Here is a 25656-nt window from a genome sequence, read left to right as displayed (position 1 = left end):
ATTACTGTGAGATTATCTTTATCTGGATATTTAACACGACCCACATATATTTTATTTACTTATTATTTATTTATTTATTTAATAACAAGAGTAAGTAGATAAAGATGAGTTTTGCTTGACTCTACTTTAATAGAATATCTTTTTTTTTTTGATAGGAAGTTGCCAAATTACCCACTAACTAAACTTAAGGTGAAGATTAAAATTCAAGACCACATCAAATTTTTTCAAGGAAAAACTAACATAACAGATTTTTAAGTCGAGCATTATTAACATTTAGCCATAGTCTGGTCCAATCCTATAGCCCCATTTTAAACGCGGCTATAGCTTTCACCTTAGGCCACATTTTAAACGCAGCCATAGGTCCTGGTCTTCGGCCGCGTTTGAAAAGTGTGGCCATAGGATCCTTCAGGCCTATAGTCATGGGGTTTAGGTTACATTTGAAAACGTAACCTAAAAAAACGCGGCTATAGGCCAAATCATCCTATGGCCATGTTTTTCTGCCCTAAGGCCGCGTTTTACAAACGTGGCCACAGAACATTTTTTTTTTTCTTTTTGTAGTGGGGGCATAAAATCAAATTATGAAGAAGAACGGTGTGGACAAGACCAATGTGAAGACAAATAATTCCATAAATTATTATCCAAGCTATTTGGTTAAGATGGTAATGGGTCTTCTTAATCACCATAGAGAGAGAAGCTAGAACAATCATCCAGGGTTTTTGTTTGCATAGTCATAGAAGAAGAAGACCCATTTAGGGTTTCATTGATAGGAGGTAAAACTGTAGAAGACCAGTTGCGTTTGAGAACGGAAGACCCAGAGATTACTCAGCTTGTGCATTTTTACCTGAAGATAGAGAAGGCCCATTTTGATTTGATAGTATAGGGACCAAAGAATGGACACCTAGATTTCAGAAGGCAAAGATGGTGAAGATCCATCAAGAGATTTTTTCAAAAGTGAAGATCCATCAAAGATTTCTTCGGGAATGGTAGAATTTGAAGGAGAAAGAGTTGGGTTCTAGGATATTTTTAATGAAATGGAAGATTCAAATTTCTAGAACATGTTGGTGTGTTTTTTAGAAAGGAATACGAAATGGGAAATGGGTTTTTGAAAGGATTCAGAGCAAAATTGGGAAATATTCATTTTCAATGTTAAACCCTTAACAACTTTTTTGTTTTAGAAAAAAAAAAGTTAATAGCTTTTAGATAGAAGGTATGTGCTGTTAAGGATTGGGTTTTAATTTCCACACTATGTTTAATTAGAGGGTGCCGTGACAACTTTTCATCAAAATAAAAGGAGACGTCTGATTAAAACATTACTGGAGATAAGCCGGACCTAATAAAGATAAACACACATTCAATTAGGAGTTATTTTGTGGACAGACTTGTTATTAAAGGATTATAAATAGAAAACCAAAGTTAAAATTGAAAAATCCCTAATCTAGCCTTCGGAAAAAAAGTTTTTGTTCCATCAAAGGATTTCCTAAGGTATAGGTCATAGACTAAAATAATTCCTTTATAATTCTTTATTTTACTGCAAGTTTTTTCTCTGCAAATCACTTGAACAACAATGACTTGAAATATGTTAATTTCTTCCACTATTGTAGATTTCTCACATGTGATATAGAGCCTATATATATATTGGCTCCACAGGTCTTCTTCATATTATCTTGTTTAGAATTATCGTTTTTCATCCTGAATTTTTTTGTATACACAGTTCTATTTTCCTTCTTTAATATGGGATATGCCATGAAGTTTTGGCATTTATGCATATGCATAAACAATCCATGGCGGGCGTTTGCAATATGTATTAATTGCACTTGAGAGGTAATGCCCCTCTTTTGGAGGGGAGTTCTGAATAAGAGGAACTCAAATAAATGAATCCTCCTATATGGTCCATATAGGAGTAAGTATTCCCCATGTTCCATATAATATGGAACATGGGGAATACTTACAACTAGTAAAAACTCCACAAAATGATTCAAAACAATTTGTGGAGTTTTTACTAGTTCTAAGTATTCTTGAAAAATGTTTCTATTTATTTCCTAGTATTCAGTTTATTTGAGACGGAGCAAACATTATAATTTTAATTGATTTGAATAATTTCTGTAATCATGTTTTGAGGATATTTATAGCTTTTGATAGGGCCTTCCACATTGAAAATCCACATGGATCTAGTTGGGTCAGGTTTGACCCATGGGTTGAATTTTTTTTTTTTATTTTTATAATTACTATTATTAATATTAAATTGAGAATTAGAACAATAACAAAAGTCCACCAAAAATAAGAACACATTTATAACTAAATAATTTTGAACATAATGCCAAATCAATACAAACTTGATGAGGAGAACATAGGGTTCAAGTTTTATTTAGAAAGAGGTGTAAAATAGTAAATAACAAAATTTAAAAATATATTTTTAAATTTTAAATATATATCAAATATAGGTGGGTCGGGTTGGGTTAGATGAATTTGTGAATCTTATGACCTAAACCCAATCTGACCCACTATTAAAATAAATTTCACAATCCAGTTTAACCCACCAACCCTTAAAAACTGACCTAGTCAGGCTGGTTGGGTTGGATTAAGTCAATTTTGACGAGTTGGCAAGTTGGTTACACACTCCTATGTGTGGCCATTGTTGTTATGTCGTAGTTATAAAGTATGAAATGTTATAACTCCCGTAGTTTGATTATTTTCCCCTTGGGCACTAAGCACTTATTATATGAGAATGTGTTAATTAAGTTACAAAACTCTTTACTATTAATTATGTACCTAGTAGCTCAAATTTACTAACAATGGCATAGTTAATAGAGAATATCAGAAGATAGATATGAATGGTTACATTAGTGTCCCCACAAGTAACACTTACTTTTGCTGTGTGGCATCCTTCTCTTGTCCCTTGTGATATTCATAATCACAATCTCGTTGTCACCACTAGGCAATAATGCATGAATCGATCTTGTTTTATTATCCATCATAACATATATCTTCTTTTACATACAACTGCTTTTTGATAATCCACCTTGTGGCATCCTTCTATTGTCCTTTGTGATATTCATAATCACAATTAGGAATGGCAACGGGTTGGGTTAGGGCTGGGTTTTTCCATACTCGGGCCCGACCCGCGGGGCAAGACCCATGACCTAGACCCGGCCTGTTTAGGGTATCGAGTTTTTTTTCGGAGCCCGAACCCGCCCCAGCCGGGCCTCGTTTAGGAATTGGGCCCAATTCGTGGCCCAACAAAAAAAAAAAAAATTTAAGCCTAGATTTTAATTCAAGCCCAGATTTTGCCTACATTAAGCCTGAATATTCTAATTCATCAATTGAAATCACATTTTTCAATTGACAAACCCATGGACAAGAAAAAAAAATGAGGGACCTTTGAGCAGAGAAATAAAAGAAAATAAGTTTACAAAAAAAAAAAAAAAAATCCCCATATCCATATGCTTCTTCTATCCATCAATTGAAATTCATCAACCCTTTCTTTCTTATAATATTAGTTTTTCATTTCTTTTTTCCTTTAATACCCGTGTGTGTGTGTGTGTTTTTACATACATCAATTATTGAAATCAAAATTTGGTAAACATGAAAACAAAGTAACTAAATATAAGAATGTCCCAGGCCTTTTTCCTAAACAACATAACTAAATCCGAAGCCCAAAAACTCAACTAGCATCTAATTAATCAAGTGCTCTCTCTCTCCCTCTGTGTGTGTGTGTCTCTGTGTGACAATGGCTTCCAATTCCAAATCTTCAACACCTATGGAGCGTTACGGCTACGATGTTTCAACAAAAAAAAAAAAAAAAAAATATAAGCTAAACCCAAAAAACGGCGACAGCTCAGACCTGAAGAAAAACGGTGACAGCTCGACGGGAAGAGTCAACGGCGTGAGCTGAGGGAGAGGGACTGAGGGTCGGACTGAGGGAGGGAGGCGTGAGGGAGTGTCGTCGTGTTGGAGTGAGGGTGAGGTTTGTGACGATGGTGAGGGTCTCCGTGTCGGACTGAAGGTCGGACTGAGGGAGGGTGAGGCGAGGGTGTAAAAAAAAAAAAAAAAAAAGAAAACTTTTGGGTATGTTCGGACCGGGCTAATGTGGGTTGTGGATTGTTGGGTGTCTCGTCGTCTGACTTTTGGTGGTGTTCACGATGGTGGTTTGAGATAGAGTGAGGGTGAGGGAGTGTGGGACTATCGAATTAAGAGGGAGGGAGGTTGCTGCTGAAGAGTGAAGGGGAAATGGGGGATTAGGGTTAGATTTTAGGTATAAATATATATAGGGTATTTTAGTAATTTCCTTGTACCGGGTTTTTACCGGGTCGGGTCTCGGGGTTTTTTTTATTTATTTTATTATTATTTTTTTTTATAAAACCCGGACCCGCTTTGGTTTATTTTTTTTTATTTTTTTTATTTTTTATTTTTTTTTAAACCCATACCCAACCCTATTCCTAATTGGACTGACCCATTAGGGTTGGACTAGGCCGAGTACCCGCGGGTCGGGCAAAAATTGCCATCCCTAATCACAATCTCGTTGTCACCACTAGGCAATAATGCATGAATCGATCTTGTTTTATTATCCATCATAACATATATCTTCTTTTCCGTACAACTGCTTATTGATAATCACCTCTTTTTTCTTTTCTTTTTTTAGAAACATAATCACTTTTATGTACTACTTGATTTCTTATAGTTTCTGGTATTCTTATATGATTTTTTTTTTCCTATAAATGTCCATGTACTATAACCCAAACCCAACAAACTCGCCAACACTAATCTCATAATAATGCACACAAAAAAACTCAGCCCCATGACTCCTCTCCTTCTCTTACTTTTTTTCTTGTCTCTTACTGTAAGCACTCTCACTCTCGCTCTCGCTCTTGCTCTATCTTTAACATTCTCCTATTCTCACATTCTCAATGTTTTCCTTTTGTGTCAATGCAGGTTGGGTCCGCCTCCACTTCCGCTGGTGAAAACTTATACACCCCGAAAGCCAATCTGATTCGGTATTGGAACAAAGAGGTCAAAAACAACCACGCCAAACCAACCTTTCTCCTATCCAAAGTGTCCCCATTGAGCGCGGTCGACGCAGCAAGATTCTCCAAACTTGCTGCCCAGAATGCTCTCTCCTCTCAGTTCCCAGCCATCTGCCCCACCGCCAACCTTTTGTGCTTCCCCGATTCATTCCCGACTCTTCAAGAACTCATATCCCATCCCAACATTGTCAACTTTAGAAATATTTGGCGTCAGCAAGGTATTTTCTTTCGGGAATCGATGTTAAAGAAAGGGAAGGTGATGCCAATGCCGGATATTAAGGACAAAATTCCTGAAAGGTCGTTTTTACCTCGGTCCATTTCGTCAAAAATACCATTTTCGACCTCTAAGATTTCTGAGATAAAGAAAATTTTTCATGTGGATGATAATTCTACTATGGAGAGTATGATAGTGAAGTCGTTGAGTGAGTGCGAGAAGGCTCCGAGCCCAGGCGAGACCAAGCGGTGCGTGGGCTCAGCTGAGGACATGATTGACTTTGCAATCTCGGTCTTGGGTCGAAACATCGCTGTTCGATCAACCGAGAATGTTAAAGGGTCAAAGCAGAATATAATGATCGGATCAGTCAAAGGGATCAACGGTGGCAAAGTCATGCAAATAGTCTCTTGTCATCAAACCTTGTTACCGTACCTACTCTATTCCTGCCATTCGGTCCCAAAGGTTCGGGTCTATGAAGTGGACATACTGGATCCAAATTCCCAGGCTAAGATCAATCACGGTGTTGCCAGCTGTCACATGCACACGTCGGCTTCAAACCCGAATCAAGCTGAATTGACCATAGCATCAGGTCCTGGTCAGATCGAGGCTTGCCACTGGGTTTTCGAGAATCATCTTATTTGGACAGTCGCTAACTAGTCCTTACACCAAGGTGCATGGGTAAGACACGAAATTGCTTAATATACCTGCCATATGAATCTCTTAAGAAATAAGTTATTAGTTTATTTAACATCTGGAAGATGCTTATTATACTATTAATTTGAGTTTTGTCGACCCTTTTGAAGGTTTCTTAAATAGTAGAAAACATAGAGACTTCGTTTAGGAGTGTTTTACTTGTGTTGTATTGATCATTTCATGTTATAGTTTAAAAAAAAATTACTTGTGTTGTTGTGCCGTGTCCATGTCCGTGCTTCTTTAACTTAAATAATTGGACGACAAATGAAAGACACTACTTTTACCATTTTGTTTTTAATATAAAAGCAATTGTATGTTTGAATGAGTTTATTCATTGTTTAATTTTTAAAGAATAAAGATTAACATGTTAAAGAAATGACTAGAAAGACAAGTTGGGATATTAATGCATTATTATTTTTTTAATTGCAGGAGCATCCTTGCAGAGCTTTGTAGGTTTCGATTCAGCACATATGATGTAAAGCTAATAAATGTGCTGATAATTTATGTGTATTTTGTATTAGCCTTTCATCTATTTATTTTGTGTAGAGTTTTGTAGATCTCGATCCAGCATATATAATGTAAAGCTGAAATGTGCTGAACTGCTGATAGTTTATGTGTAATTTGGACTTGTCCTTCATCTATGTGTTTTGTGTATTTAAAAGTTTAAGGTCTAGTTACTCCTAGACTAGTTTAATTATGTATAAAGCTTGTAATATATGGACTTTATTTATTAATTAATTTGTGTTTATATACTAGTATAAGCTAGAAATGATACAGGTACATATTTTTTAGTTCTAAACTATGGACTGTTTGTAATTTTTATTTATTGTGGAATTTTATTATTGCGGTTTCCTTTAATTCTAAGCTAATATTTATATAGCACGGAACAAGTGTATAATTATTTCAGGCTTCTTTTGTTTAGTTGTGTTTTCATGTGTTATAAGATCCAATTGTCATTGACCCATATTTTATGGAGCATAATTGTTTCTTCTCCCTGCAAACTGTTCATATTTATTCTTTTTAATTGATGACTGGATTATGAAGATAAATAACGTTGTTGGTAATTGATAATTGTTTAAATTTTTTTTCATCTGGTAAGAAAGATAAACTTCAATTTTGAGGTTTCTATCAAACAACTAACTTTTTTTTTTTTGGCTATAGAGAGTCTTAGAAAGGTAGCCTTGTGGCTGAGTGTTCCTATAGATGGTCTGATGCAGTTATTTGATCAATAGAATTGATTTTCAGTTAGCAGATCATGAAAAAAATACAAAAAAGATTTTCATTTAGATCTAGCGGCTAGAGTATTATCAAAGAATGATTGTCAAAAATATGTATTGGTGAAAACTTTATTGCCAAAAGACCTACAAAGGAAAGATAATGGGCCTAACCATCTCTCTGTCTTCCACACAAAACAGAGGCAAGAAGTGAGGAGTTGGGAACAGATACAATTAAAAGCCAAAAAATGGGAAGCAAAATTTGCTTCCCTCTTAACATGGGAAAGGCAATTGGGCCTTTTCTTTAATGTTCGATCATTATGTGTTTTGGACCTTTTGGTATGCAATTCAGTGCCTTGTTGATTTTCACATACAATCACAATTCTCGTGCTTCTTAATTGCAATTTGATATCTTTCACATTATCATATGTATTTCAGGCCATTGGTTTGGGTCATTATTTTCCTGCAGCATTTTTTGTGGGGAGGGGGTATTAGAGCAATTGGGCCTTTTCTTTAATGTTCGATCATTATGTGTTTTGGACCTTTTGGTATGCAATTCAGTGCCTTGTTGATTTTCACATACAATCACAATTCTCGTGCTTCTTAATTGCAATTTGATATCTTTCACATTATCATATGTATTTCAGGACATTGGTTTGGGTCATTATTTTCCTGCAGCATTTTTTGTGGGGAGGGGGTATTAGAGCATTCCCATTAGATTATTGCCCCCCCCCCCAAAAAAAAAGAAAAAAGAAAAAAAAAAGCACTTTGGCATTATTAAAAGCCACTTTATTTATTTTACATTACCACTTTTACAACACACCTTATATACTTTTTTTTTTTAATTAACGTTATTAATATTGGTGTGAATGTTATCATGAGTGATATTTCTTTTAAAAGGATTGAGACTGAGAGTTGTAAAACAAAGGCTGGCTTATGGTACAAGTATTTTGAAATGCTTGCACTAAGCCACTAACAATTGTGATATATTTATTTAGTAATATTTCTTTTTCTATTATGTGTCTCCCAGCTTACTGGGAGCACTAATACTCCTTCTTTGATTTATCTCAGGGAAATTGCACTTTACCCGCTTGTAGTTTGGCCCGTTTTAACAGTATCCACCCATGGTTTAAAAGTTATCACTTAACCCATCTGGGGTGGCCTTTGTTAGACTCCTATTACTCACCTTTGTCCTTTCCGTTAGAAAATCCCCTTTACTATATAAGCCAAAATTAGAACCCAAATAGAATCTTAAAAAAGAATGATCTCTCTCCCTCTCTTTACCTTAGAATCCCCAAAAAATCCCCAAACCTATAATCCCTTTACTAGATTGCCAAAGTGAAATCCGAACACTTACAAGCAAGGAAGTGTGCTGAAGCTTGGGTTTTTCTCTATATCAGGTATGAAATGACTTTCTAGGGTTTACCATTGTTGTGTTTGTTCTTTTTCAATGTGTAACGATTGATAAAGGTGATTCGGATTAAAGTTTTCCTGTTATAAAATTAGTGGTTTACCATTGGTGTGTTTGTTCTTTTATAATTGACATTGATGACTATGGTCCCTAGGAATATTTTGGCTAGATGCATCTTTAGGTTGTCTATGGCCTCATAGAGACAAATTGTTTAGTTGGTTGTGTTTCTTGTCTTTGACCCCACGTTAAATAGTATTTTATGTGCAACTGAAATTATTTTGCTTTTGTCAATGATTGGTGCTCTCTGTGCATGTGTTGGTTATGTATTTAATTACTGTTGTTTGTGCATGTGTTTTTAACTCTTGCAGATGACTTTTGAAATTCGTTTTGATTTTACTATTCACCATAGTGAGAATTTTGAGTGGAACCTTGGTTTAGAGTATGTAGGTGGTGAGGTATCTACAATGGGTAATGTTGATCTAGATCTACTAAGTCATTTTGAGATACAAGACATTTGTGTTGAGATTGGGGGACCCATTAACAGTAGGATTTATTATTTAATACCTGGTGCTGACTTAGAGCAAGAGTTAAGGTTAATTACTTCAGATGATGATATGACCTACATCTGTGAACTACACGCTAAATGGCCAACAAATAAAATCACACTTTATGTAGAACCTGAAGTTGAACCAATTGCTATTGAAGAACCTATAGTTGAACCAGATCAACCAATTGCAGTAGACCAGCCATAGGAAATGAATGATGAAGATGATGATACTGATTGTGAGGAGGTGACCAATATTGTCTCGGTTAGAACATCTGTGGTTGACCAAAATGATGTTAGTGAAGAACCTGTTGAAGGTTTAAGGGATGGTAGTGTTGGTGGAGCTGTGCATGTGGATGACCATGCTACCTATGGACAGAACATGGATGACAATGCTACCTATGGACAAATTGTTGGTAGTGAAGATGTTCACGTGGATGAACCTAATGGGCTAGATGAAGGGTATAAAGGACTAGATTATCCTGATGACATATTTAGTACTTAGAACAATGAGGTGCCCAATATGAGAAAGCATCAAAGAAATACTGAAAATGTAAATGAGGGAGAGCATTTGAAGGAGCCAGTTGTAGATAATGGGAAGAGACCAGAAGCTGCTATTGCCAGTGATCAAGTTGCTGATGATAATGATTGGGCTGGAAAAGCTATTGATGATGATGATACTAGGAGCATTAACAGTTCTAATGATGAGCATGAAATGGTGAGATGTCTAGAGTTTAATGAGAAGACTGGCATGAGTAACCCTCAGTTATGCAAGGGTATGAAGTTCCTAAATGGGAAGGTGTTTAGGGCTGCCTTGAGAGAATATGCAGTGCAAAAGCCTGTGAACATTAAGTTCAAGCTTGATAAAAAGATCAAAGTTTTTGTCCACTGCAAGTATGAATGTGGTTGAAAGGTATATACATCATAAATTTCAGGGGAGTTAACCTTCCAGATAAAGACCATAGTTCCAACTTGTAAAAGTGGGAGGACATTCAAGCATAGTCAGGTCACTTCTACATATGTGGCTAGGAAGTAGTTGGATGATTTCAACAAAAACTCTTATTGGGAAATTTCTAATGTGAAGCATCGAGTTATGCAGGATGTATCTGTGGACTTAAGCATAAATCAAGTGTACAGAGTTAAGAGGAAAGCTAGAGAGTTCATACTAGGTAATGAGATGTTGCAGTATGGGAAGCTTAGGGACTTTGCTGAGATGATAAGAGTAACTGATGTGGAGAGTAGGATGATTCTGCAAATTAAGATTACTGAGCCTAACGCACAACCCAAGTTCAAGAGGATATATGTGAGATACAATGCATAGAAAGTTGGATTCTTGGGGGAGTGTAGGCCACTTGTAGGATTAGATGGTTGCCACTTGAAGGGCAAGTTTGGTGGACATATATTATTTGTAATTGCAAGGGCTGGGAATGACAATATTTTCCCTGTTGCATTAGGTGTAGTTGAGCAAGAAAGCAATGATTCTTAGGTGTGGTTTTTACAAACATTTGTAGATGATATTGGGAGAACAGATGAGCTAAATTTGGTGTTCATTTCAAATAGGCAGAAGGTAATACAATTTACTTGCTTTTTGAGATTTCTGTTCGTTCTTAGTTATTACATTTCTGCTTTTTGAAAGTTTTGTTTTTGTTCTTAGGCAGATGGTGTTCATTTTTGTTTTTTGGATTTTTTTTTTATTGTATTTATGATAACTAAGGATTGACACCTACCATGGAGATGTTGTTCCCAACAGTTGAACATAGATTTTGTGTGAAGCATATTTACAGCAACTTTAAGTTAAACTTGAAAGGTTTAGAATTGAAGGTTGCATTATGGAGGAGTGCTGCAGCAACAACAGTTAGGGACTTTGAGAAGAGAATGCAAGATATGAAGGAATTGAACAAAGAAGCATGGGAGTATCTAGCAGACATCCAAACAACCCAATGAATCAAGTCACATTTCACTCCAAGGGCCATCTTTGATTGTTATGTGAATAATCTTAGTGAGTCATTTAATTCTATGATACTAGAAGCTAGGGATAAGCCTATCATTGCCATGCTAGAATGGATTAGGTTTAGGTTGATGACTAGAACGTACAGTAATAGGACTGGGATTGAAAAATTCACTAGTGACATATGTCCAAACATAGTGCAGAAGCTTGAGCAGTTAAAAGTTGATTCTAAGTCATTTTCTGCTATTCCATCAGGTTACTATATATATGAGGTTGATAATAAGTATGAAAGGCATGTGGTTAACCTTACAAGAAAGTGTTGTACTTGTAGAGTTTGTGATTTGACAAGAATCCCATGTAGACATAGTGTTGCAACAATCTATAAGAACCTGAAGAGGCCTGAGGATTATGTGCATGCATGCTATAGAAAGGATGCCTATGTGACTGCATATAAGGAAATAATTACCCCACTGCCTGGCCAAGATAAATGGGTTAAAACCAACCAACTTGCCCTTATTGCTCCAATTGTGTATAAGCCTCTAGGCAGACNTTTTTTTTTTTTTTGCTTAAAGAGCTCACCAAATGTAAATCTCTAAATGAAAAGAGATATTGAGCTGCAAAAGCCTATCGCACATACTAGTATTTGACTAGGAAAAAGGGAAAGCGATCAAAATAAAATATATGATGCCCAAAAAGCCAAAGACTTGTTTACCAAATTGAAATATCAAAAATTTCAGGCATCGATTTCTAAAATGAGATGTATTGATTCAAAAAGATCAATTGATATGAATTGTAAAGAAGCCAAATGAAAAGCTTTAAAGATATGTAATCATTTTCTTGTGGGAGGTCATATATATTCATTTCTATAATTGAGATAGATTACTTGACTAAGTACTAGTTGTGTATGACTTGATTGAATTGATCATTGAAGCTTCATTCTAGACTATGGACTATTCCACACTTGATACGCACACACAACACACATGCCTAATGTTCACTGAATGCTTTATTCATTTGTTCGATTGTACTTTATTTAAATGTGATGTGTGTGTGTGCTCATCTCTATATGGATCAATCCAAAAAGATTTTTGATCATTTTATATACTTTTGGAAGTGATTTTTATCACTCTTTGTGTTCATGTTTAGTGCATACATTGTTTTTCAGTGTTTAAACATGTTCTGGGTTGAAAAACAAGTGTTAGAATTTTTGGCCACTTAATTTAGTGACTTGCAACTAGCCAAATACTGTAGCGAGTTCACACAGAAGGTTTGGTGACTTACTGGCGACTCGCCCAGTCGCCAAATGCCCAGAATCAGTCTTTTTAAAAGCTTTTTTATGGGAAACTTGTTTTAAACTTCTCCCATCCTCTCTTAAACCCTTATTTCAATATTTTTACATCAAAACCCAACCAATTTGAATGGTTTTTCATTCCTTTAACATCTCTAAGGTAATTTTAAACTCTTTTCATTGATTTGAATCCTTGGATTATGTTTTAGTGTGTTTTGTGCTCTTGGTTGGGATTTTCATCATAAGGGTTGGGAAAAATTAATTTTTTTCTCAAAATTTTTGTATGGGATTGGTTTCTTTTGTTTATTTGCTTTGGATGTTGGCCCTTTGTGGCAAAAAGAACATGTATTAAGGGTGGTTTTCATGATGTTCATGCATTGTTTCACTTTGTTCTTCATTGTGTGCATGCTAGGTGTTTGATAAAATGCCTCTTACGCATTTTCTCACTTGTTTGGACTTTAATGAGTGTCAAACTTTGGGGTTTCTCATGCTTCCTCATTAGAAACATGTTTGGTTCATTAGTTGTGTATTTAATACACCTTGCCCCACATGTACATTTTTCATGCATTGGTCATGCATTGGTCATGTATTGCACTTAGTCACCTCTTGCACACGACTTTACTACCCTTGTCATGCATTGGTTTATACCTTGTTTCTTCATCCTAGCATGTCATGTTTACCTTATGCTTTGTAGCATTTTGTTTCATCTTAGGTTTAAGCTTCATTTTCTCATGCATCATTGCACCCCCCATGCATCATTGTCATTGTTCATGCTTTCATCTCTTTCCCTCATTTCTTCTTGACCCGTTGTCTATTCCTAACAAAAAGGGGGAGAGTATACTCTAGGTAGTATACCGGAGAGTTTTTGTCATTTCTATATGACCCTTGTGCACATTCTTAGGGGGAGAAATTCTATTTCTCGTGCACACTTGTAGGGGGAGAGATATTCCATAGGGGAGATGCATGTACCATGGGGGAGAAGACATTGAGCTAATAAAAAATACTTTGTTTTGGTGTTTGGTGTTTGATCAAGTTGCTCACATATTTCACATCATGTTTACTTGATCGCAATTTATTTGTTACATTATACTTGTCCGTTTATTACTTGCTTTACCTTAAGAGTCTAATGTGTTTTGTGCAAGTGTTTCAGGTTACAAGTATATATGTTCCAAGTTCATCACACCTCCTATGATTCATGATAGGGGGAATAATATGATAAGAGAAGTACTATTTATTGTTTGTACCTACTACCTTTGTAGGTTTTTAAGGTTTATGTTTTTGTTTTGTACCCATGTTGCTTATGTAAGTTTTAAGGGTTTGGTTTCATGCACTCTTGTAGGCCTTTGTGGTTTGTGTCATGCTTTATGCAGCCTTTGTGCTTTGTTAAATCAGTACTCCTAACCTAATGCTATGCATTCTTTGTGAAGTACTGTCACTCTTGTGCTCGTGTAGAATTTTTCCTAGATGCACATACTTCATGTATTGTGCATTGGTTAAGTGTTGGTCATTCAAGTGATTTACCTTGTATTTGTCAAATTGAATGTCCGGATGTTTATTCCAAGTGTGAATGAGCATTGTGATCACTTGGTTGTATTGATTGCATGTTTTGGTCTTGCCATGGTTTATTACTTTACTCCATTATGCTTGATCGCATTATGCTTGTTCCATTTGCATTACAAGTTTTCTGCATACAATGAACTTATTGTGTTGTTATGTTTCAGGAGTTCTTGTTCTTATAGTTCTAAAACTTCACAGATTCTAGAGTTAGGTGTGAGTGAATTTTTCAACTGTTCCCAACTCACGCGTTATGTCTAGAATTTGTTTTAGAATTTTGTCACGGAATAGCCGAAGGGGGAGATTGTAAGGTTGAAATTTATCAACCATCTTGTTGGCTTTATTCTGTATCAATTTGCTTGTAATTTAGCACTTAGTAACCCTGTATTTAGGTGGGATTATTATAAGGGTAGTCTGTGAGAAGATGTGAAGAAAAACTCAAGTATGTGCAAAGAAGCAGAGTTTCGCGGCTAAGACTCGCGGGTGGCTTGTGGCTGCAAGCCGCCAAATGTTGGCACGTGAGTTGCACATAGGGGAGCTGAAGGGTCGCACTAGCTATCGCACTACAGGACAAAAGTCCCAGGCTAGCCAGGCCATTACATCGTGACTTGAACTTGCGACTTGGACAAGCCGCAAGGCCAAGCCGCCAATTAGCCTTGTTTGGCAAAAACTATCTCTTCGTATTCCTTTCTCATCCTACTATATATAGACCCTTATACCCACTAAATTGAGAGAGATTCGAGAGAGAATTTTGTGAGAGAAACCCTAGAGAAAAACAAGATTGCCTCATCTCTAATCTTTACCTTAGAGACTCTACAAATTCCTCTACTCTCTTCCTCTCCATTGTTACATCCTTGAGAGGCCATTGACCAAATCCTTATCTCACCACACCCACGTCTGTGAGAAGATTCATTTGGTGCTAAGGGAAGTAGTTTGGAAGAAACCAATATACATTAGTTGATACTATGGTATAGTAGCGGAATTCGGGAAGCTAAAGATGAAATAGGTTCAGCGTAACCTCGTTGGAGCAAGAAGCTTAGAGGGCTTAGGTACTTGGGTAGATTAGGCTTGAAGGGTCTTCTGCTGTTCATGTATCCCAACTACATTCTTTAGTGGATTATTTACCGCTTGGAGGGCGGCGGAGAGATTTTACAACGAGGACTTCGGTTTCCTCTTCGATAACACATCATATGTTGTCCGTGTGTTTACATCTTCCTTCCTTTATCTTTGCCTTATATTTACTGCTATGTATGTGTTTATATTTGACTTAGATTGTTTATCAATTCTGTTGTAAGCTTGTTATCATGTTCCGCACATTAACTGTTTGATATAAAGCTTGAATTGGTAATTTTGTAATTGGGGGTCCAAACGTTCAAAGGTGTTTTACACGCTTTTTGAACTTTCATGATGTTTTTCAGCATATGTATTGTTATGCTTTTGGTTTGTACCTGCTACCTCTGTAGGTTTTTAAGGTTTATCTGTTTGTACCCATGTTGCTTATGTAAGCTTTAAGGGTTTGGTATTATGCACACTTGTAGGCCTTTGTGGTTTGCACCATACTTTATGCAGCCTTTGTGCTTTGTTAAATCAGTACTTATAACCTAATGCTATGCATTCCTTTTTAAGTACTGTCACTCTTGTGCCCGTGTAGGATTTTTCTTAGATGCACATACTTCATGTATTGTGCATTGGTTGAATGTTGGTCATTCAAGTGATATGCCTTGTGTTTGTCAACTTGAATGTCCGGATGTTCATTCCAAGTGTGAATGAACATTGTGATCACTTGTATGAAGTGATTACCTATTTTTGGTCTTGCCATGGTTTAATGCTTTACTCCATTGTGCTTGATCGCATTATGCTTGTTCCATTTGCATTACAAGTTTTCTGTATACAGTGAACTTATTGTGTTGTTATGTTTCAGGAGTTACTTATTCTTATGGTTCTAAAACTTCATAGATTCTAGAGTTAGGTGTGAGTGAGTTTTCCAACTGTTCCTAACTAACGCGTTAAGTCTAGAATTTGTTTTAGGGTTTTGTCATGGAATAGCCAAAGGGGGAGATTGTAAGGTTGAAATTTATCAACCGTCTTGTTGGCTTTATTCTGTGCCAATTTGCTTGTAATTTAAGCACTTAGTAACCCTGTATTTAGGTGAGATTCATGTAAGGGTAGTGTGTGAAAAGAGTGTGAAGAAAAGCTTAAGTTTGTGCAAAGAAGCAGAGTTTCGCGACTAGGACTTGCGGCTGACTCACGACTGGCAAGCTGCTAAATGCAGGCACGTGAGAAGCACACAGGGGAGCTGAAGGGTCGTGCCAGCTGTCGCACTACAGGACAAAAGTCCCAGGTTGGCCAAGCCGTTACTTCGCAACTTGAACTCGCGACTTGGACAAGCCGCGAGGTCAAGCCGCCGACTTACCCTGTTTGGCAAAAACTGACTTTTCGTATTCTAAACACACACCACTATATATGGACCCTTATACCTATTAAATTGTGAGAGCTTCCAGAGAGAATTTTGTGAGAGAAACCCTAGAGAAAAACAAGATTGCCTCATCCCCAATCTTTATCTTAGAGACTCTACAAATTCCTCTTCTCTCTTCCTCTCCATTGTCATATCCTTGAGAGGTTCTTTGCCAAATCCTTATCTCACCACACCCACGTCTGTGAGAAGGTTTATTTGGTGTTTTTGGGAAGCATTTAGAAATGAATCAATATACATTGGTTGATGTTATGGTCTAGTAATGGAATCCAGTAAGCTAGAAAAGAAAAAGGGTCGGCGTAACCTCGTTGGAGCAGGAAGCTTGGAGGGCTTAGGTACCTGGGTAGATTAGGCTTGGAGGGTCTATTGCTGTTCATATATCTCAACTACATTTTCTAGTGGATTATTGACCGCTTGGAGGGCGGCAGAGAGGTTTTATGCCGAGGACTTCGGTTTCCTCTTCGATAACACATCGTGTATTGTCCGTGTGTTTGCATCTTCCTTCCCTTTATCTTTGCCTTATATTTACTGCTGTGGATGTGTTTATATTTGGCTTAGATTAGTTATCAATTCTGTGTTTGACTTATGTTCATGTTCCGCACCTTAATTGTTTGATTATAAGCTTGAATTGATATTTTGTAATTTGTGGTCTAAATGGTCAATGGTGTTTTATACACATATTGAACTTTCAATACATACTAAAAGAGACTTTACAATCTCAGCCAAATAAATAAAATATATTGACGTTGATAATATTGTATTCAACTATCCATGCGGAGGTACAGACAAAATGATGTTATTATACGGCAATCCATCTAGTAGGTTTGAAAAAGCTCAACGCTATTGGTACTAAGCACTATCATTATTTTCATTAAAAAAAAAAAATACTATCATTATTATTACTGTTATATTATCACGATCATCATTTTAACTGGTTCTTTTGAGTATTTTTATAAATGATATCTTGCCACAAGTTATGTAACGGACTCCCTAATTAGTATATTATAAATTTATAATAATAGGAAGTTGTTGTGCTGTCAAGAAAATGATCCTAGCTTGTATTCAGATGAATTTATTAACAGAAGGGGACATATAAGATAACGTGTTGATCAAATGTATTTGAAAGTTATATTTCAAAATTTGTATTTTTTTTAATTGTTAATTTGTTGTATATCTTTTCATGCATCTAAATTTAGCTTTGAGTCTCTTTCAATTGGTTTTCTTCTAAGCCTAATTGAAGAGCCCATGGTATAGCAGTTCCATCAGCTATCAAGGAACACAGAGAAATGCTGTTGGCCCAAAGCTTTAACAATGTTGCCATCAGAACTTTTAACCACAATTGCAATGGTGGTGCTTGAGGGATTAAGAGCTGCAATAACATTATATTTTAGGCAAAAACATCATTTTGGTCTCTACATTTTAAGGTCACAATCAATTTGGTCTTTACATTTTAGTAATAGTCAATTTAGTCCCTGTTATTTTCAAATACTTATAGTCAATTTGATCCCTACAGTTAATTTTTAATGGAAAATACCTACGTGACAAACTGATTGTACAATTGGTACATTTAAGATTAAAAGATTAAATAAAATGCTGATATGTCCAAATTTTTTTGGCCACATCAGTGATTAATTGGCAAAAAAATACACATCAAAAAAATAAAATAAAATTTTAAAAGGATGAATTTAAGGAATTAAATTAATTAAATAATTTTTCAATTTTCTCTTCCTTTCTTCGGAACCAAAGTGCAACCTAGATACACACAACCAATTGAAATAATCAAAATAGCTTACATCTTCATTTCTCATTCTCACGCTTCCCACCTCCACCACCTCGTAAGTTTATATTGTTTTAATTGAAGTGAATGGATTTCATTGCTAAAGGAAAGCTTTCATTTCTGGATTGGTAATGTTTAGAAAAATGATATTTATTTTGATTTTCTTGGGAAAGAAACTTGTTTTTAGTATTGAATTTTCCAGAAAACATATCAAAGACTTGTTATTATTATTATTATTATTATTATTATTGTTTTACAAAAGAAGTTCATTATTATTGTATTAGCGATCAGATCCTCACAAGCCTCGATTGGATCAGATCCGAAAAGGATCATCGATCTCTGGCTCTAGCATATGCGCATTGCATGTACAAAAGATTAAGCTTGGAGGCTCAAAGCCCATTAGGAATTTCACAAATCTTTCATGGAACTGGAGCGATCTTTTGGCAAAACCATTTTTATCTGAATCAAATGTGCTATCTATTAATGAATTGGTGTTGTCAAATCTGGTTTTTTAGGAGGATTTGGATTTGCTTTATGTAAGGTTTTGATTCCTTGAATTGGGATGAAAAATTGTGTACTGGGTTGGTGTTTAGTTGTCAAGAAAGTCCAAGAAAAAATAAAAAATTTATTTAATAAATTTTTATTTTGTTTGATTAATTTAAAGTGTATTTTTTTGCCTGTTAATCATTGACGTGGCTAATAAAATTTAGACACATCAGCATTTTATTTAATCTTTTAATATTAAATGTGTCAATTGTGCAATCCGTTTGCCACATAAACATTTTCCATTAGAAGTTAATGGTATGGATCAAATTGACTACAAGTTGAAAATAATATGGACTAAATTAACTATTACCAAAATGTAAGGACCAAATTGACTATGACCTCAAAATGTAGGAACCAAAATGGTGTTTTTGCCTACTTCATTTTTTTGAGAAGAAAACGAGTACGTTTTATTAAATAAGAAAACAAAATTAGCCAAAATCGGCTAAGAGAACAAAATTAACATATGGTGGAACACCATTAAATTTTAATAATAATTAGATACGTAGAAGACTGGTTTTTTTATGTACGCCTCAATTTCAAAGCAGGAAAGTCTTGGCCTCAGTTCTTTTACATATATAGTTTGCACAAACTTAGGAAGGGTTCAATAAACTTATTAGGAAGGGATCCCTTCTAATTACCACTAGTACTTTTGCACAGTTTGCCCTAACTTAGGAAGGATATAATAAATCTAAGCTAGAACCCTAACTATCATGCATTCTTGATGTGATCATCACTCCACAGGTACAAAGTTTTTGTGGAGTGTGGGAGGGCAAGGTTTGGGATTCAAATCTCTAAGAGATAGCTTCACACCCACACACATACACACACACACACACACACACACACATATATATATATATATATTTAGATTAGGCTAGAGTAGAATTTATATCTTGTATAAGTAAATAAAAAGAACTCAAACATATTTTGTTTTGTTATACTGTCAAGAAAATGATCTTAGCTTGTAATATTCAGATGGATTTAACACACTAAGCATGTAGAGATGGATTTTCAATTCAGGCGGAGAGGGAACAGCTATTAAAAATTCCCTCCTCCTCTTGCAATTTTCATGAAAAAAAAAGAAAGAATATATATATATATATATAAAAGCTTAAATTAATCATCTCTCTTCTAAGTTCTAACTTAAATATAATTAATTTTAAAATGTGGCGCCCAAAATAAAAAATTCTGCTCCTGCCGGTAAACCTTAAAAAAGTCAGCACCTAACAAATTTGTGAAATGTAGTTGTGAGTTGTGAGCGAAAATTTTAGGCTAAAGAATCCAGTTATGGTTGCAGACTTGCAGTTGCCTACATTTGGTACTCATAGGTAGACGAGGGAGGGAATTGGCTGAAACACTTGCATCTTCTTAATTAATTTCTTTTATATCATATGTAAAGAGAGAAGAAATTATTAGCTTTAGGTATGTGATTATGAGAGCATATTATGTGTACTACATTTTTTTTTTTTTTATCTTTTTTAATTATCAAAACCCAAAATTTATAATAAATTATTATAATGATTGAAAATAAATATGCGATTTCTTTTAAAATTCTTCAAATCTTTAGTAGTAAAATTTTATTAAGTAATATATTTTAAAATTTTTTAAAATAGTAATATAGTTTCATATAGTATAAATTATGTTAGTGATTTTTAATGCATTTACAATGAGTCACATGCATTTACAATGAGTCACATAGTAGAAGCACGTTATACAATTTCTAATATTTATATGGAGAAAATGCAATATGCATGACATGTGTAATGATTACACAAAATCACATAACATGAACACAAATTCAGGAATAATAAATATTTAATTTCGTAGGTGTAACGCGTTTTTTTTTTTTTTAAAGAATATCATATTTAAGGATAATTCATTTATTTGCACACGTAAATTGATTGTAATTATGTGTGTTTTCTTGATACTTATGAACTATTTGACTTTATTTTTTCAAAAAAAATAATATTTTTATTTAATATAATATTGAATGCTAAAACGAAAAACAAAAGTACCCATTCACATGATTGTAGCGTATGTGGTTATTTGTTGACAAAAACATTTTCATTAAATGATGTTTTTATATTTTTTGGAAAAAGAAAAAGGCCAAACAATGCATAAATATCAAGAGGACACGTAAAATAAATTTGTGCATGTGAACTAATGAATTATTGACAAACATATATATATATATATATAAAACTCATAATTATGTCATTTTAAAACCTGCCCTCTTTTCTTTGTTTAATGTTTTTAGCCTGTACTTTGAATCACACGTTAAGAAGACCTTTAAAAAATAACCTAGATTAACCAAGATCTACCATTAATAGAAAGAAAGGAAACAAGGCAAGCGATCACAACTTCACAAGTCCCAATCAAACAGAAATCTGTGACTTCCTTCACGGTTCAGGTTAAATATCTTTTAACCATTCAAGGAAGAAAAAGGGAATCATGTAACTAACTAACATATAATTTCATTTTCTATTTCGCACGTGGACTGCTATATATCCATGCATTTTAAAATTATGTAATGCAAAAAAGTTCAGTCCCAGCTGTTTTGATTATATTTTTATTTTATATATAGTACTCAATTAAGTTGTAACTTAGACGCTTCAATGGGATCCCCACATATGCAATTGATAGGGCAAGCATTAAAGTCTAATGGGGTTAGAGTTCCACGTCGTGGACAGTTAGCAAATACCACACAGCAGCCATGTGGTATTGACTATATTATGGAAGCTAAGGCTTAGACTACTATTTAAAAAGCATGAATAATTGAACAAAAATGATGATGATAGCCTTAAATATGACAAGCACGTTACCTTATACTATTATTATTGCTTATCTACCCTAAGGATGGCACTAATGTCCCACCCAATTATTCATTATATACACAAGTTGAAATATGTGCTACTTAGTGATTAGCCCCCCACCCCTTTTGTTAGCTGAATAACAGTACATGGAGCCTTTTTAATCGAGAAGATATCTCATGAGGCGGGTTTTTACGAAGCATCTCTCTCATAACATACGAAGCTTACGTATAAAACTCACTAAAAGAAATGTCTTCATTACAAAACCGTCTCATAAAATAACTGTTCTTGTTGATTAGCTTTTGTCCTTTACTAATCATGTATGATGTACATGGAGCACCAACTAAGAAAGCTAGAGGAGTTGGGAATTATTATTGGCCCACAAATATGTCAAATTAGCCCATTAATCATGGATAGTCAATGTTTTGTCTTGCTACAACAAGGGTAAAACTTTAAGGTCAAGAGATACCAAAGAATGACTGCTTTCAGTATCACGTGTTTGTTTTTGTTTAAGACCCCTTAAAACAGATTGTTTAACCTAATATATTAGCCAAGTGATTACTTAGGTTAATTATGAGATCTAGGTTAAACAAGAAGAGATCATATCATTCACAGCAGCAGTAAAATAAAGAACACAACGATATGATCACCTAGGAAAACCAATGAAATGAACCGTCTAAAGGTAAAAACCTAGAGAGGATTTGACCTAACTATCCTTAAGGAAAAAAAAAAAAAATTCACTATAAAAGAATTGAAGTTTTTACAATAAGATTTAACCCTAAATCTATTGCTACCTCCAGTAGTAACTTACTGACACGGCCATGTGCAAGCTCCGAATCCATGGACTCCTCTCTTAGATTTGTAGAACACAAACTCCCACGTTTGTGACTTTGAGAACCCACTTAAAGATTTCAGATCACGACTTGTTGATCTTGCAGCAACTAGATTCTTCCAGCACTTGATTGTAGATCTTGTTTCGGTAGACACTTGTAGAGTTAGTAGGTATAGAACCACTCAGATCTCACAGGAGTAACTCACAACTGTACCAACCATTTTCAAAATGTAGCTAGGGTTTTCCTTTTATACTTAGGAGTGTTGGATTGAAACCCTAAACATTTTCGCGGGTTAGTCCTATTTTAAAATTCTGCAAAAATTCTTTTTCTACGATACTCGATCAGTCAAGCTTCATTCTTCAATCAGTCGAGCTTCACAGAAATTTGATTCTTTTTTTTTTCTTTTCTGCAGCTTGTATATTCTTGAGTCTTGACTTGAACCACTTTAAGCAATGTCTAACACCTATCCTAGACATGTTTTTGTTATCAGTTTGCCAACATATACAAATTGAGTCTCTAAACATTTCATCCTAAATCTTTAGAACCTAACAATTTTCCCCTTTAGCAATCTGAGACAAAACACATTTTGAGCAATGTCTAACAACTATCCTAGACATGTTTTTGTTCTTAGACTACTATTTAAAAAGCATGAATAATTGAACAAAAATGAGATGATAGCCTTAAATATGACAAGCATTGTAACACCCCAACCTAAGTGCATAATTAATTCTATGAGTTTATATGCATGTTATTATATTAATTATTTTGAGTGCATAAAACTTTGATATTGTGATATTATAAAACATATATATATATATATATATACTCTTTTAATGTTATGGATATGAATTTATAAAGGTAAAGGTTATATGTAATGTTATATTATTGTTTGGGTCTTTTTAGAAATATAAGTTTATAAGGGATGAAAAGTATAAATACCAAAAGTGTAAAAAGTGGGTGTGATATTTTCTACCCTAGCATTACACGTACCTCCCACCCCAAAAGTCCACTTCTCTTATCTTCTTTGCTGCACCAGACCAGAAAGTCCAACTCCTTCTCTTCTTTCTCTCTTCCTTTTTCTTTGTTCTTGTTTTTCTCTTCTTTCTTTGCTCTTACACAGTAGCCTTCCTCTGTCACCAAAACAATATATCCCTCTCTAAAGAAGAAATTAAAAGGTTAACACTAACGTTTCAGCTTCAAAGTTTGTAGGTAAGTAATCAAAACTTCATTTGATTTTGGGTATGTTAATAGTTAAAATTGTTTTGTTTATTTTCCCTTCTCTATCCTCTGTTCTGATTTTAGAAGCTGAACTTGTGAATATGTTTTAGTAATTTGAAAGTTTGATAATGTTAGGTTTTTAGACCCCTTAAAACACAATAATTGGATTAACCTAGTTTATTAGCCAAGTGATTAACTTTGTCAAATTATGCAAATCTAGGTTAACACAATCAAATAATCATATCAAGATATAAAGCAATGGAAATATAAAAAACACAAAGATATGATCACATAGGAAAATCAAACTGGTAAAAAACCTAGGGAAGATTTAACCTAGCTATCTTCAAGGTAAACTTGAAAACACTATATGAAAGAATCGAAGTTCATATAAAAGGACTTACAAGCACCCACGCTTGACTTCCTAATGCTACCCACTAGTAGAACTTATTAACACGACCACGTGCAAGCTCCGAATCTATGGACTCCGAATCTATGTGAGGGTAGTAGTGAGAGGGGAGCGTTGTGGAGAGTGAGGCTTAGATTTGGGAAAGAAATAGTGTGAAACTTGGAAAACTTTGTTTGTTTATGCAATTTTTTTTTTTTTTGGATGAATCAGATGAGGTATTATTGATAAGCTCAATTTTTTTTTGGAAGAATCCTTCTGTTCATACCTTTAGTTAGGTGCTTTGAAAACAGATATTGCTTAGTAATGTATACTGTATAGTAACTTTGGAGAATGTTATTGATGACTTAACGAATTTTTATGTTAGGCCTCTTTTCAATCCACTAAAGAAGGATCATGGAGCTCTAATGATAAATTGAATTACACTGGTAATTTAGGTAATGTTATTGCAGAATGTGATTTTATTTGCTATTATACGAGAAATTAATTGCAGTCTCATGTATATCTTCAATTCATACTTATGGAGTAGCTGATATTTCCATTAAGGACAACCAAGCAATCTATTTCTGTCAATTATAGACTTATAGTATCATGCTTTGGCTGCCAAATCTATACTAAACTTCTCTTTTCTCTTCTTTTTGTTGCATTTTAATTTGAGGCACAAATAAGATATGTCACACAATACATTGGGAGGGCAGTTAGTATCAGACTCTGTATAATAAATCTTCAATAAAATGGGATTAATTTTACTTATTGTAAGTTGCTTTTAAGTTTTTATTACCTTTTACAATTCCTTGGAGTCACTATGGGTGTTATTACTTGTTAGTTTACTTAAATTGTTGGTCTGAATATTTTAATTTTTTCTCACAAACTTTTTTTTCCTGTAGATATCGTTCATTGGATCTCATCCCATACTTGTGAGGGCAGTTGTGGTGAATGTTGATCTTGATGATTTGGAAGCATGAACGTCCATTGGTTTAAAGCTACGTGTATCTCTATAGGATCTAGCTGACAATTGTTTTTTGCTTGGTGAGGTGCGCTTGGTGAGGTGTGCATGCAAACGAAGACTCATCAAAACAATTTGGAAACCAACTTTGACATATCAACTCGTAAATAAGCGGAGTGTTATGGCAAATTTAATTTGTATAAGAGGCTTTATCTCTTGGGGTGCTGTGGTTTGATTCTTGTTAACAAGAAAAAAATTTACCCTTTGCTGGCCATCTTGTATTTATCACCCATATACAGGTTTGTCAACAATAATGAGGACATCTTGTATTTATCACCATATATCTTGAGTAAAGGGAAAAAAAAGTGTATGAAATGGACTTGTTCTAGCTAGCTGGTGTTGTCTTTTTGCCTTCTATTGTTGCTACAAAATTGAATAGCTAGCAATTTGTTGCATCTTCATGTTGTAGTTGATTTTGTGCGGCTAAGCTGATTTTGTGTTGATGAATATATGTAATGTATACAATTTTGTTTATCTTACACGCTTTATTTAATGCATTTCGAATTTTTATCTAGACTAAATGGAATTGTTTTTTGTGCATGAATTTGCTTGGAGCAACCGAACAAGTACTAAAATTGATGATTACTCAAAAACACAAATTATATCAAAGTGTTTACATGACTCTTATTCTTTTAAAAACAAGGAATACATATCAAGAGTCTTCAAAGGATGCTTGGCTAATTTTACAATCAAAATTTAATTC

General features: G+C 34.7%; 1 protein-coding gene and 1 long non-coding RNA gene across 2 annotated transcripts; both read left to right on the top strand.

Annotated features, from left to right (window-relative positions):
• The first annotated feature begins 4738 nt into the window (after positions 1–4738).
• Positions 4739–6662, top strand: LOC112028794 (polygalacturonase non-catalytic subunit AroGP3). The gene is made up of 3 exons (XM_024061486.2): positions 4739–4837; positions 4930–5913; positions 6358–6662. Exons 1-2 carry the CDS (start codon positions 4772–4774, stop codon positions 5890–5892), a joined length of 1029 nt encoding a protein of 342 aa, XP_023917254.1. The 5' UTR covers positions 4739–4771; the 3' UTR covers positions 5893–5913; positions 6358–6662.
• A 16658-nt stretch (positions 6663–23320) lies between these two features.
• Positions 23321–25427, top strand: LOC112000381 (uncharacterized). Its single transcript, XR_002881720.2, has 3 exons — positions 23321–23535; positions 24315–24384; positions 24835–25427. It is a non-coding gene; the product is annotated as an uncharacterized LOC112000381 (long non-coding RNA).
• Positions 25428–25656: the final 229 nt, after the last annotated feature.

Source organism: Quercus suber, unplaced genomic scaffold, assembly GCF_002906115.3.
Source record: "Quercus suber isolate HL8 unplaced genomic scaffold, Cork oak 2.0 scaffold_155, whole genome shotgun sequence".
NCBI classification, from domain to species: Eukaryota; Viridiplantae; Streptophyta; class Magnoliopsida; order Fagales; family Fagaceae; genus Quercus; species Quercus suber.
This window is presented reverse-complemented; position numbering and strand designations above follow the sequence as displayed.

Bases quoted from the DNA above. Each gene is read 5' to 3' on its own strand.
- LOC112028794 (XM_024061486.2), top strand. From the start codon at position 4,772: ATGCACACAAAAAAACTCAGCCCCATGACTCCTCTCCTTCTCTTACTT. The intron at 4,838-4,929 runs GTAAGCACTCTC...GTGTCAATGCAG, and splicing joins TTTTTTTCTTGTCTCTTACT to GTTGGGTCCGCCTCCACTTC.